This window comes from Muntiacus reevesi, chromosome 5, assembly GCF_963930625.1.
Source record: "Muntiacus reevesi chromosome 5, mMunRee1.1, whole genome shotgun sequence".
NCBI lineage: Eukaryota > Metazoa > Chordata > Mammalia > Artiodactyla > Cervidae > Muntiacus > Muntiacus reevesi.
In genome coordinates this window covers 75,092,640-75,106,176 of record NC_089253.1, presented here as the reverse complement: position 1 = coordinate 75,106,176, position 13,537 = coordinate 75,092,640, and the positions used below count along the sequence as shown (strand labels likewise).

At 36.6% G+C, this 13,537-nt stretch overlaps 1 protein-coding gene across 1 annotated transcript in view; it reads right to left on the bottom strand.

Annotated features, from left to right (window-relative positions):
• DNAH14 (dynein axonemal heavy chain 14) overlaps nucleotides 1-13,537 on the bottom strand; it is a 324,938-nt gene that overhangs the window by 156,330 nt on the left and 155,071 nt on the right. Inside the window, exons 29-32 of the mRNA XM_065937125.1 lie at nucleotides 12,599-12,802; nucleotides 5,747-5,840; nucleotides 4,218-4,426; nucleotides 2,893-3,145 (exon numbers count right to left, since the gene is read on the bottom strand). Of these exons, the coding sequence (XP_065793197.1) occupies nucleotides 2,893-3,145; nucleotides 4,218-4,426; nucleotides 5,747-5,840; nucleotides 12,599-12,802 (760 nt within the window). The remainder of the gene's footprint in view (nucleotides 1-2,892; nucleotides 3,146-4,217; nucleotides 4,427-5,746; nucleotides 5,841-12,598; nucleotides 12,803-13,537) is intronic.

The window sequence follows — 13,537 nt, the reverse complement described above, 5'->3', positions numbered from 1 at the left end:
TGTGTCATTGCAAAGGCTGAAAGTTATGTTGTTTTTATCAGATTGTGGAAGACTCTACACTCACATTTGAAAAATTACTGTTTAAAACAGTACAAACTGATCAGGGGTTGGTGGGGTGAGAGAGGGGGAACAGTGTGGAATTGTGGGAATATCCCTAGTCTGGGAGATAGAACTCATGGATTTTGAGCCCATCTGGAAAATTCTTAAAGAGATGGGAGTATCAAACCACCTTACTTGTCTTCTGAGAAACCTGTATGCAGGTCAAGAAGCAACAGTTAGAACCAGACAAGGAACAATGGACTAGTTAAAAATTCAGAAAGGAGAATGACAAGGCTTATATTGTCACCCTGCTTATTTAACTTATATGCAGAGTACATCATGAGAAATGCCAGGCTAGATGAATCTCAAGCTAGAATCAAGATTGCCGGGAGAAATACCAATCTCAGATATGCAGGTGACACAACCTTAATGGCAGAAAGTGAAGAGGAACTAAAAAGCCTGTTGACGAAGGTGAAAGAGAGTGAAAAAGTTGGCTTAAAACTCAACATTCAAAAAAACTAAAATCATGGCATCCGGTCTCATCATTTCAAGGCAAATAGAAGGGGAAAAAGTGGAAACAGTGACAGATTTTATTTTCCTGGGCTCCAAAATCACTGTGGACAGTGACTGCAGCTGAAATTAAAAGACACTTGCTCTTTGGAAGAAAAGCTATGACAAACCTAGACAGGGTATTAAAAAGCAGAGACATCACTCTACTGACAAACACCTGGATAGTCAGAGCCATGGTTTTTCCAGTAGTAATGTACATTCGTGCGAGTTGGACCATAAAGAAGGCTGGGAGCCAAAGAACTGATGCTTTTGAACTGTGGTGCTGGAGAAGACTCTTCATAGTCCCTTGGACAGCAAGGAGGTTAAACCAATTAATACTAAAGGAAATTAACCCTGAATATTCATTGGAAGGCTGATGCTGATGATGAAGTTCCAATACTTGGGTCACCTCATGTGAAGAGTTGACTCATGGAAAATACCCTCATGCTAGGAAAGATTGAGGGCAGAAGGAGAAGGGGTGACAAAGGATGAGATAGTTGGATGACATCACTGACTCAATGGACATGAGTTTGAGCAAACTCCAGGAGATGACAGGGAAGCAAAGTAAATGACAGAGGTTGCAAAGAGTCAGACACAACTGAGCAACTGAACAACAAATGTGCCAAAAATGTTTCTTTTTCCTCCATCTTTAATATTAAAATGGTTACACACAAAAAGGCTTAAAGATTTATATGATCTGAAGAGAAACCAGAGTATTAAATAGCTACATAAAAATTCAGTTGTTTTGATAAGTTTTTTGAAAATGTATGCTCTTATGACAGCTGTCACAGTACAATCTAACAAAAAACATTTTTATTAAAAGATAATTAAGCACAGAAAAACAGAACAAACTTTTTGGCCAACCCCCAAAATGTTTTTTTCCTTTCTTCCTAGTCTAAGTTACTCAAGAAAATGTTTGCAGTTCCCTTTGGAGAAGGACTAGTTACTATTTTGTAACTACTTTCCATGACTGTGCAGAGGGTCCCAGCTTCTTCTATTCAGTGAGTTTTGTGCCTGAAAGCCATGTCAGGTTTGGAAATGAGCAAGGGATCATGACTTTTTACTGAGGCAGCTACCCTCAGCCTTCTGGTCATTCATCCTTGACTTCTTATAGCACAAGCTAATGGACCTAGTTCGTTGCCCATATATTTTGCTCCTGCTGCTGCTGCTAAGTCGCGTCAGTCGTGTCCAACTCTGTGCGATCCCACAGACGGTAGCGCACCAGGCTCCCCCGTCCCTGGGATTCTCCAGGCAAGAACACTGGAGTGGGTTGACATTAGAGATACTATATTATACTAACCATCTTAATAACTCTTTGAGAATCATCTCTGCTCCTTTGCCTACTGCTGCTTCTAGTTATGCTGTGGTTTGCTAACTGGCAAAGGGAAGAACAAGAGCCCATTCAGAACCATGAGGAGAAGGGGAAAGAGAAAACCTAAATATTCTCCTCCACTTTGTCTCCCATTCATGGTAGTATTCAGTTCTCTTCTGTTCAGGGTTTCTGTTTTCTCTCACAGGAACCTTAGCCATCTTGTCACCCCAGGGATTTTTCACAGTTTCTTTAATTCAATAGACCCTAACTGGGTGGGGGTTTTGTGCTAATTTGCCATTTCATCAGGAACCAAATATGACTTTTCTGGTGGCTCAACTGGTTAAGAATTTGCCTGCAATGTGGGAGACTTGGGTTCGATCCCTGGGTGGGGAAAATCCCCAGGAGAAGAGAAAGGCTACCCACTCCAGTATTCTGGCCTGCAGAATTCCATGGACTGTATCATGGGGTCGCAAAGAGTCAGACATGACTAAGCAACTTTCACAGGAACCAGATAGAACCAGTGTTTGAATGTAGGCATTCTGATTCCAGAGACCATGCCTTTAGTCATAATGCTATACAGTTTTCTGAACTTTTTTATTTCTTCTTACATATATTTTATTACTTTCCATGTATATGTTTTTGTATGAGTACAGCTTACACCTAGGATTTTGGACCGTTTTTCCCCCACTATTTTTATCTCTGAGACTCTTTAAAACATAATAAAAACTATTATCGCTTGATAGAGACCTACAAGGATTCCTTATTCTATTTTTTTTTTGTTACCCTTCAGCACTTATAGACGATATCATTTATCGATATACTGTTTTATAAATGATTTTTAATTTGTTCCATGTGCAAGTCTGCTCTTAGTTCAAATGGACTGAAAACTCCTGGCTCTCTTTTCTTTCTTTTATAATTGAATAGAAGGTGATAAATAACTGACATTGACTAAGATATAATATCATTGATATGACTTAGGGGCAAAAACTCACGTAGTTCAAACATTCCAGTTTTACTCATGAATTCGAAGAATGCATCAAGAATTCTGCAGAGAGTTGTAACAATTGTTATGTCTTGTACAGGAAATGGCTGAAATTTCTGATGTTTCTTTATAAACTGTAGTCCATCTGTGACACTACTTTTAATCATGAATTCAAGACAATCCACTTCTGATTTATTCATAATTTTAGAATTTTTCAGAAGCCATGACTTAACGTAAGGCTCCCATCCCAGATCAACAGGATTCTAATAATAGAAAGCACAAGGAAATTTAATGTAAATAAATAAAATGACAGTGTCCACCTACTTTCTTACTATCTCTTTATTTCACTACTGCCCCTGCCAAATAATGATTTAGAATCAGCATTCATTAAAGGGCAAGTGATCAAAAACACCTTAAAGAATTACTCTTCCTGATTTTAACCACAATCCTACACAACAACAAGCAACTGGAGGATTATGTATAGGGAGCTATGTTGAGGCTATGCACATGTGGTAAGAGGAATTGCTTACCCAGAAAATCAGTAGTTTAATTTAGTGGTTACACTGGGCTAAGGAGATTAGAACATAGGGCTAATCATGGTTAATAATTAATTTCATGTGTAAGGAACATTCATTCTTTGCTGTATCTTCTATTCATTACCACTGCATTGGTAACGCATTTCTTAAGTCCTGAGAGTCATGGGGGGGCTTCCCAAGTGGCTCAGTAGGTAAAGAAACCGCTTGTCAATGCAGGAGACGCAGGAGACTCGGGTTCAATCCCTGGGCTGGGAAGATCTCCTGGAGAAGGGCATGGCAATCACTCCAGGATTCTTACCTGGAGAATCCCATGGACAGAGGAGCCTGGTAGGCTACAGTCCATAGGGTTGCACAGAGTCGGACATGACTGAAGCAACTGAGAATGCAAGCAAGAATCACAGAGTGGGCATGAAAAGCCTTCAGGGCAAAAGTTCCTCGATTGGAAAAATAACTCCTATCAAGTAACTTAACCTACTGAAAGCACTACTTACACACGGTTGTGGAAAATACTGACATTCCAGTTACTGAGTGGACCGACTAAGCATATTAGTAACAGTAGCAATTAGCATTCGCATTTACTTCTGGGTTAGGAGGCTTTGCTGCTGCTGCTGCTAAGTCGCTTCAGTTGTGCCCGACTTTGTGCGACCCCCATAGACAGCAGCCTACCAGGGGAAATAAAATTTTGTAACTACTAGGATAGCCCTGCTGAATGCAGAGGAAACAAAATAAACAGAAAATGCTGCAGATAATGACTAAATAATAAATTTTCTTTGTTAAGAAATGTGTATTAGAAACTTACCATATAGACCATTGCACATCGGCTGACAATAGCAGGACTAGCTTGAGCTAGACTGTCCACTTCAAAGATCACTCTGATTTTACTAGTCAAAGTTATTCTCTCGCTGTTTGCTAAGCACAGCGTCCTAGTGTCATCTAGCATAGAATTTAGATTTTCTACCCAGAAGTCATCCACTGGACCATCTAAGACAATCCACTGCCAATCAAAGTCTGGAAAGAAAAATATTTGTAATGTAGTTGAGAAAACCCTCACTCTCCTCTCCTTACAATCTTGCTAATTTTCTCTTTTATTTAAAAAGTACTTTCTAATTAAGATGAAGAATGATGTCCTAGAAAAGCCTAGAATGAATGTGCTTAAATGAGTCTCATATATATTAATTGTGAATATTCATAACACATACTTAGCAATGCTTTAAACATTGTTTTGGTATTCTTAGTTTGCTGAATTGTATAATTAACACTTAAAATTTGAATTAGAGAAAGATCCATGAATCTAGTTTTTCCATAACAATATGGTTTGTTTCCTCTTTCAACCCAGGAATATTTTTTGGATATGCTGCCTCTGGGAAATAAAGGGAAGTAGGATGTCCTTTGAAGAAAGAATCAAGTAGACAGATGTTAAGAGTATTTCACTTGGGGAACTCATTTTCTTCACTTTGCACACTCTACACCCAGCACATTGCTACACAATATTAGAAAATCTATTGGTCAGGATACATGGATCATTATAGAGATTTAAAAAATAGTTAAACACCTGAAATACAAAAGCATCCCAGAAGAACAGGAGAGTAGAGCTGGGATCCAGACAGTCTGCCTTGGGCTGAAATAACTGCCTTGGGGAATGTCTCAAAACCCGATGAAAGAAATATTATGCTCAATCATTGTACTCTCCCACATTGAATACCAAAACTGATACACAAAATTCGGGAATCCTAAAAATGTAGAAACAATAGCAGAAATCTCTTTCAAAGTCAGGAACATAAACATACTACTGGTGGATATGTCGATACGACGTTCACCATGGAGTAGAGAAAGCCATGACTGGGGCTTCTGCAGTAGACTGCTGGCTCTTTTGGAGCAGGAATCTTTTCATGTATACTCTCTGTCCCCCTGGCACATAGCAAACTGGCAGATAATGGGTGTACAATTCATTTTAGATGAATATGCTTGGGTTGTATGATTTGACCTGGGAACATGTTTAGATTGTCTGAAAATATTATTGTAGGTTGCCACTGCTACTTCTAACCCAATATTTATTCCTACCTTTAGTATCTACTTGGTTCTTGTGAGATATTAATGGTCATTTATAAAATGAATGGGCTATGTAAGTGCTAGCATTTATATATATAATTATATATGCACACTAATATATACAAGTTTTAAATAAACACATGAGGATAAAATAAATGGTACAAGGACAAAATATCACTCATCAAAAATGTTTTTAAAGACGTAAATAGAGCTCATGTTGGTTCAGTCTTTCTTCTATGTTAATCAATAATCTTTGCTGAATTTATTAATAATACTTACTTTGACTTTCTGGAATTTTAATATCTTTCTCCATCTCCTTCTCAAAAATATGATAATCAGAATCTGCTGCATCAGAGAAATCAAGCTTGAAAACCTAAAATATGTAATCAATAATGTTTAAACTTTTATTTGATCATACTTTTGTACTCAAATGATCTATATGTCAATACAATTTTTTGAGTAATAAAAATATAAGAGGTTTTGCAGCTGAAAGGCCAACATGTAACCAGCACAGTATAACGGAATTGAGTTATGACTACTGATCATTTTCTTTCAGAAAATTCTTTTATTTTTGTTGTTGTTATCATAAAGACAGTGCATACTTTTATAATATTCAAGTACTACAGCAAAGCTGAGAGAGTAAATAAAAAGTTCTCTGAACTGCCACCACCTATTAAAAAAAAAGATAGTTGACATTTTGGTGTATGTTTTTCTTAGACTTTCCTTCATGATGGAGTTTTTATATTTTAAGGGACATAAGAATTACCTGCAGTGTTATTAAATTCTAACACCTCAACTTTGGAGATTCAGATTGAATTGGTTTGAGATGGAGCCCAAGATTTCCATTTTTAATATGCTCCCCCAGGTGATTCAAATACAGGTTGTTATCATGTCAATCTCTGAAGAATTCTGATCTTCATTATCTGGGGGTGCGGCGGGTGCAGGTAATGACCTATTTACCGCCCCAGTGAGGTTGAGTATGATACCATCAGCTGACTGGCGCTGGCTTGCTTTACCACCCAGTGTAGAGGGAGAGAAGACCAAACTCTAGAGCCGTGCGAGGGGCACAGTAAGGCTTCTGAAGAGAGAGACCAAACATTGGTGTGAGAACCATGTTTCAGTCAGGTCTTAGCAATGCAACAAACAATAGTCAGGTGCTTCTAATTCCCAAGTCTCATTGCGAAGAAGAAAAATAAGTCCAAGGCTATTTCCAATTATTTTTCCTATTACAAAAGTCTGCAATTATCATACCTGTAGATTAGACATTATGCTCTATTCCATTTTTTCCTCTCTAGATAGATTTTTTAAAATGTGAAATTGCGGGTCCAACATTATATATTTTAACCTTTAATAAATTCTACTAAATTTCAGTTGGACACGACTTAGTGACTAACAACAACAACTAAAATTCTTTCTGAAAGTTTGTGGCAATAATACTCCATCAATGTGATGAAAGAATGTTTGTTTCTTCACATTTTTGTTAACACTGAATGTTTTAGCTTTCAATATTCTTAAGTATTGATAATTCGATGAGAAAAAAAAATGTGTCTATCATTGTCATACTTTTTATTCTTTTTTGTCTAATGCTTAGGCTGAACATCTTTACATACGTCTATTGGTAATTTTTATTTTTCTATCAATTTTATACTAATAGCCTTTCCTCATTTCCTTATTTAGTTGCCTAATCATTTCTTATTCATCTTTGAAGTTCTTTTTTTATATTAGGAATATTAGCTCATTGCTTATAATATATACTGTAAATATTTTCTTCCAGACTGTGGTTTGTTTTAATGTTGCTTGTTGCAATCACTGAAAAAATATTTGCTCATTTATATTTGCAGTCAAATGCTTTTATCTTTTTATTTATAATTTTTGGGTTCCAATATTAATTATTTCCTAACTCTGAAACTATGTCCCTCAATTTTATTATATTTTAATTATTTTACTTTATATTAATTAATTTAGATTAATTAATTCATCTGGACTTTTATTTCTGTGTAAGGAGTGAAGTAAAAGTCTTTCTATTTTCACACAGTAAAATGGAAAATTATATAGACAGTGGATTAAATTAAAAAAATGTTTTTCCTGCTGATTAGAATTATTACTTTAGCTTCATACTAAATTCCTATCTATGTTGAATATGCTTCTATTTATTTCCATTTCTCTATTAGTTCCATTTCTGTGTGAGTACCTTACTATTTTTTTAATTTTTTCAGGACTTGAGTACAATCTTCTCTTTTTACTTCTTTACACCATACACAAAAATTAACTCAAAACAGACCAGAGATCTAAATATAAAAAAATTATAAAAATCTTAGAATAAAACAAGGGACAGTCTTTTGACTTTGAATCATGCAAAGTTTTCTGAAGATATGATACCAAAAGGACAAGTGATAAAAGAAAAAGTAGATTGGATTTATAACAGTTAAAAACTTTTATGTTTCAAATGATACCATCAAGAAACTAAAAAGACTCACAGAATGGGAAAAAATTATTTGTTAATCGTATAAAGAATTTGATGGGGCTTTCCCGGTGTCTCAGCGGTAAAGAATCTGTCTACGATGCAGGAGACCTGGGTTTGATCCCTGAGTTGAGAAGATCACCTGGAGGAGAACATGACAACTCACTCCAGTATTCTTGCATGGAGGATCTCATGGACAGAGAAGCCTGGCGGGCTGCGATCCACAGGGTTGCAAAGAGTCGGACATGACTGAAGCAACTTAGCACACAAGCAAGGAATTTGATAAGGGACTTATATCCTGAAGATATTTTTAAAAATTCTTAAAACTCATTAATTAAAAGATAGATAATCAAACCAACGAGAAGATACAGTAATTGTAAATATATGCACCCAACATAGAGCAAATGATAACAAATGTAAAGAGAGAAACTGGCAGCAATGCAATAGTTTGACACTCCACTTACATCAATGGACAGATCATTTAGATAGAAAATCAATAGGAAAATGTGTTTTGTGTGTGTGTCTAGTCACTCAGTCATGTCTGACTCTTTGCGACCCTTTGGACAGTAGCCCGCAGGCTCCTCTGTCTGTGGGAATTTTGAATCAAGAACACTGGAGTGAGTTGCCATTTTCCTCCTCCATGGGATTTTCCCAACCTAGGGATAGAATTGGTGTCTTCTGTGTCTCCTGCTTTGCAGGTGCATTCTTTACCAGCTGAGGCATCAAGGAAGCCCAGTAGGAAAATATTGGCCTTACGTGATACATTAGACCAATGGATTTAATAGATATATAGAGACTATTTCATCCCAAAACAGCAGAATTCACATTCTTTTCAAGTGCACATGACACTTTATCCAAATAGATTACATTTAGGCCACAAAACAAATAAAAATACATTTAAGAAGATTTAAATAATACTTAGCATCTTTTCTAACAACAACAGTGGGAAGGAGATGAATTATTCAATTGTGTCAGAACAATTTTACATTTGGGAAAAAATTAAGTTAAACACATACAACAAAATAAATTATATTAATACACAGATGAAAATTTTAAAGGTTTATTATATGTTTGTTATTAAGCAACCAGTGATATAACAATAATATTAGAATAGGGAAAGGTGTTACTGAAAAGTTAGTATGTACAAAAGAATATATTGTAAACTTATTTTCATTGATTGTCAAAAATAAGTATAGCACAGATGACAAATACATTTTTAATTCTTTTAAACATACCATTCTCATATCAATGTGAAAACAGCAATAATACAACAAATTTTATTTCCTTAGGACAAATTACTAGGAACAGATTTCTAAATCAAACAAAATGACAAGTTAAAACTATCAATATGTATTTCCAAAACTACCACCAGACATGTATGAGTCTCTACTACACAATCTTATAATTATGAATATTAGTTCTCTATTTCTAAAAAGCTTTTCCTATATTTGTTTGCTTTGTTTCAAATATTATCTTTTTTGTTATTACACTTTAGTTTAGGGTAAATATGGAGAAGGAAATGGCAACCCGCTCTAGTACTCTTGCCTGGAGAATTCCATGGATGGAGGAGCCTGGTAGGCTACAATCCACGGGGTCACAAAGCACTGGACACAACTGAGTAACTTCACTTTCTTTCCTTCTATAGTTCCTTTTGGAGAAGGAAATGGCAACCCACTCCAGTGTTCTTGCCTAGAGAATCTCATGGATGGAGGGACCTGGTGGGCTGCGGTCTATGGGGTTGTAAAGAGTCAGACACGACTAAGCAACTAACACACACACACTCACACACACATAGGGTAAATACAGTAAATAGTAAATGAAATTCACTACTAACCTGTACTTATTACTAATGAGAATATAAACTTACAGGGTTTTTTTTGCTGTTCATATTTATTCTTTGATGAATTTTGTATTAAATAGTTTACACTTTTTACTGAAGCATTTTTGAATCTCATTAATTTGGAAGTTATATTGGTGGTGCTGGGATCATTAAGTTATCCTCTACTTACGCTTAACCCATTGTGTTTTTCTTTAAAAGCAAGTATCTTTAACTTCATTTTATCATTTATTAATCATTTTAAAACACAATGGTACACATACATAATGGGAATGTAAATTGGTACAGTCACTATGGAGACCAGTACGGAGTTCCTTAAAAAACTAAAAATAAAACTACCATATGACCCAGCAATCCCACTCGTGGGCATATACTTAGAGGAAATCATAATTCAAAAAGATATATGCACCCCAATGTTTATTGCAGCACTATTTCTAATAGCCAAGACATGGAAGCTACCTAAATGTCCATCAACAGAGGAACAGATAAAGAAAGATGTGGTACATATATACAATGGAATATTACTCAGCCATAAAAAATGCCATCTGCAGCAACATGGATGGACCTAGAGATTGCCATACTGAGTGAAGTTAAGTCAGAAAGAGAAAGACAAATATACGATATTGCTTACATGTGGAATCTAAAAAACAGAGTGCAAAATGAACTTATCTACAAAACAAAAATAAAGTTACAGATGTAGAGAACAAACTTATAGATACCAAGGAGGGAATGGATGGGTGGCATGAATTGGGAGACTGGAATTGACATATATACACTACTGTGTATAAAGAGATAACTAATGAGAACTTAATGTATAGCACAGGGAACTCTACTTGGTGCCCTGGGTGAGCTAAATGGGAAGAAATCTAAAAACAAGGCAATACATTTATCTGTATAACTGATTGACACTGCCGTACAGCAGAGACTTACACAACCCTGTAAAGCAACTATATTCCAATAAAAATTAATTAAGAAAACCCCAACAACCCACAAGGTATATTTTCTGCTTTTTAATAACTCATTGCTTTTCCCTTTTTTAAACTGATCATAGTAATTTTAAATTTGAATCAGTTCTAATGAGATGGATGAAACTGGAGCCCATTATACAGAGTGAAGTAAGCCAGAAAGATAAAGGCCAATACAGTATACTAATGCATATATATGGAATTTAGAAAGATGGTAACGATAACCCTATATGCAAAACAGAAAAAGAGACACAGATGCACAGAACAGAATTTTGGACTCTGTGGGAGAAGGCAAGGATGGGATGTTTTGAGAGAACAGCATCGAAACATGTATATTATCAAGGGTGAAACAGATCACCAGTCCAGGTTGGATGCATGAGACAAGTGCTCGGGGCTGGTGCACTGGGAAGACCCAGAGGAATAGGGTAGAGAGGGAGATGGGAGGGGGGATTGGGATGGGGAATACATGTAAATCCATGGCTGATTCATGTCAATGTATGGCAAAAACCACTACAATATTGTAAAGTAGTTAGCCTCCAACTAATAAAAATAAATGGAAAAAAATTACTAAGTATCTAATGTAACCTTGATATCAAACATTAGATAAACAATGAAATAATCTATAATAGTGAAACAAAATAATGACCCACCTCCCAGAATATTGGAAATAAAAGCAAAAATAAACAAATGGGACCTAATGAAAATTAAAAGCTTTTGCACAACAAAGGAAACTATAAGTAAGGTGAAAAGACAGCCCTCAGATTGGGAGAAAATAATAGCAAATGAGGAAACAGGAAAAGGATTAATCTCAAAAATATACAAGCAACTCCTGAAGCTCAATTCCAGAAAAATAAACGACCCAATCAAAAAATGGGCCAAAGAACTAAACAGACATTTCTCCAAAGAAGACATACAGATGGCTAACAAACACATGAAAAGATGCTCAACATCACTCATTATCAGAGAAATGCAAATCAAAACCACAATGAAGTACCCATTACACGTCAGTCAGGATGGCTGCTTTCCAAAAGTCTACAAGCAATAAATGCTGGAGAGGGTGTGGAGAAAAGAGAACCCTCTTACACTGTTGGTGGGAATGCAAACTAGTACAGCCACTATGGAAAACAGTGTGGAGATTTCTTAAAAAACTGGAAATAGAACTGCCATATGACCCAGCAATACCACTTCTGGGCATACACACTGAGGAATCCAGATCTGAAAGAGACACGTGCACCCCAATGCTCATTGCAGCACTGTTTATAATAGCCAGGACATGGAAGCAACCTAGATGTCCATCAGCAGATGAATGGATAAGGAAGCTGTGGTACATATACACCATGGAATATTACTCAGCCATTAAAAAGAATTCATTTGAATCAGTTCTAATGAGATGGATGAAACTGGAGCCCATTATACAGTGTGAAGTAAGCCAGAAAGATAAAGAACATTACAGCATACTAACACATATATATGGAATTTAGATAGATGGTAGCGATAACCCTATATGCAAAACAGAAAAAGAGACACAGAAGGACAGAACAGACTTTTGAACTCTGGGGGAGAACGTGAGGGTGGGATGTTTTGAAAGAACAGCATGTATATTATCTATGGTGAAACATACCACCAGCCCAGGTGGGATGCATGAGTCGAGTGCTCGGGCCTGGTGCACTGGGAGGACCCTGAGGAGTCGGGTGGAGAGGGAGGTGGGAGGGGGGATCGGGATGGGGAATACGTGTAACTCTATGGCTGATTCATGTCAATGTATGACAAAACCCACTGAAATGTTGTGAAGTGATTGGCCTCCAACTAATAAAATAATATTTAAAAAAAAATAGTGAAACAAAATAAACGTTCCATACTGAACTTACATTAGTGGAATCTGAGATTTTTGATTCGCTGTCTTTGTTTGAGTATTTTGTAGTGTTTAAATATACGTAATTCCGAATTGTTGCTGATAATAATCCATCAGCCCATTCCATAGTATTAGGATCCAGATGTCCATATAGTTCACTGAGAGTGATACACTTTGGATTTAAAATACAAATATCTATTTTTCCTCTTCTTCCTGAAATCTGAGAAAAATCCAGCGTGATTTTTAAAGACTGACTATAGAATAATTTTTTGTATCATTCCTACTAGAGGTTTTAGGAGAGATCTTTCGCTTGAGAGAAGGATTCTTTATAAAGGTAGCACTTTGCAAGACATAGTAAAAATTGACTTATTAAAATTAGCCATTATATCCAAATAATTATTTTTTAAAATTACGAATACTACAAATGAGGCTTCCCTGGTAGCTCAGCTGGTGAAGACTCCACCTGCAATGCAGGAGACCCTGGTTTGATTCCTTGGTCAGGAAGCTCCGCTAGAGAAAGGATAGGCTACCCACTCCAGTTTTCTTGGGCTTCCCTGGTGGCTCAGATGGTAATGAATCTGCCTGCAAGGGGGGAGACCTGGGTTTGATCCCTGGGTTGGGAAGATCCCCTGGAGAAGGGATTTGCTACCCACTCCAGTATTCTGGCCTGGAGAATTCCATGGACAGAAGAGCCTGGCAGACTACAGTCCATGGGGCCGCAGATATTTGGACACGACTGAGCAACTTTCACAGACACACAAATGAATCCCTAGGAGAAGAACGGGGAAAAAAACCCATCATGCTTCTAAATGGACTTTGTAGAGGTAATGAAGGGACATATCTGAAGATGGGGAAATTATCCTGATTATCCAAGTGAATTCAATCTAATTGCATGAGTTAAAATTGGAAGAGGAAAGCAAGGGAGCAAATCAGAAACAGGGCAGTACAGAAGGAT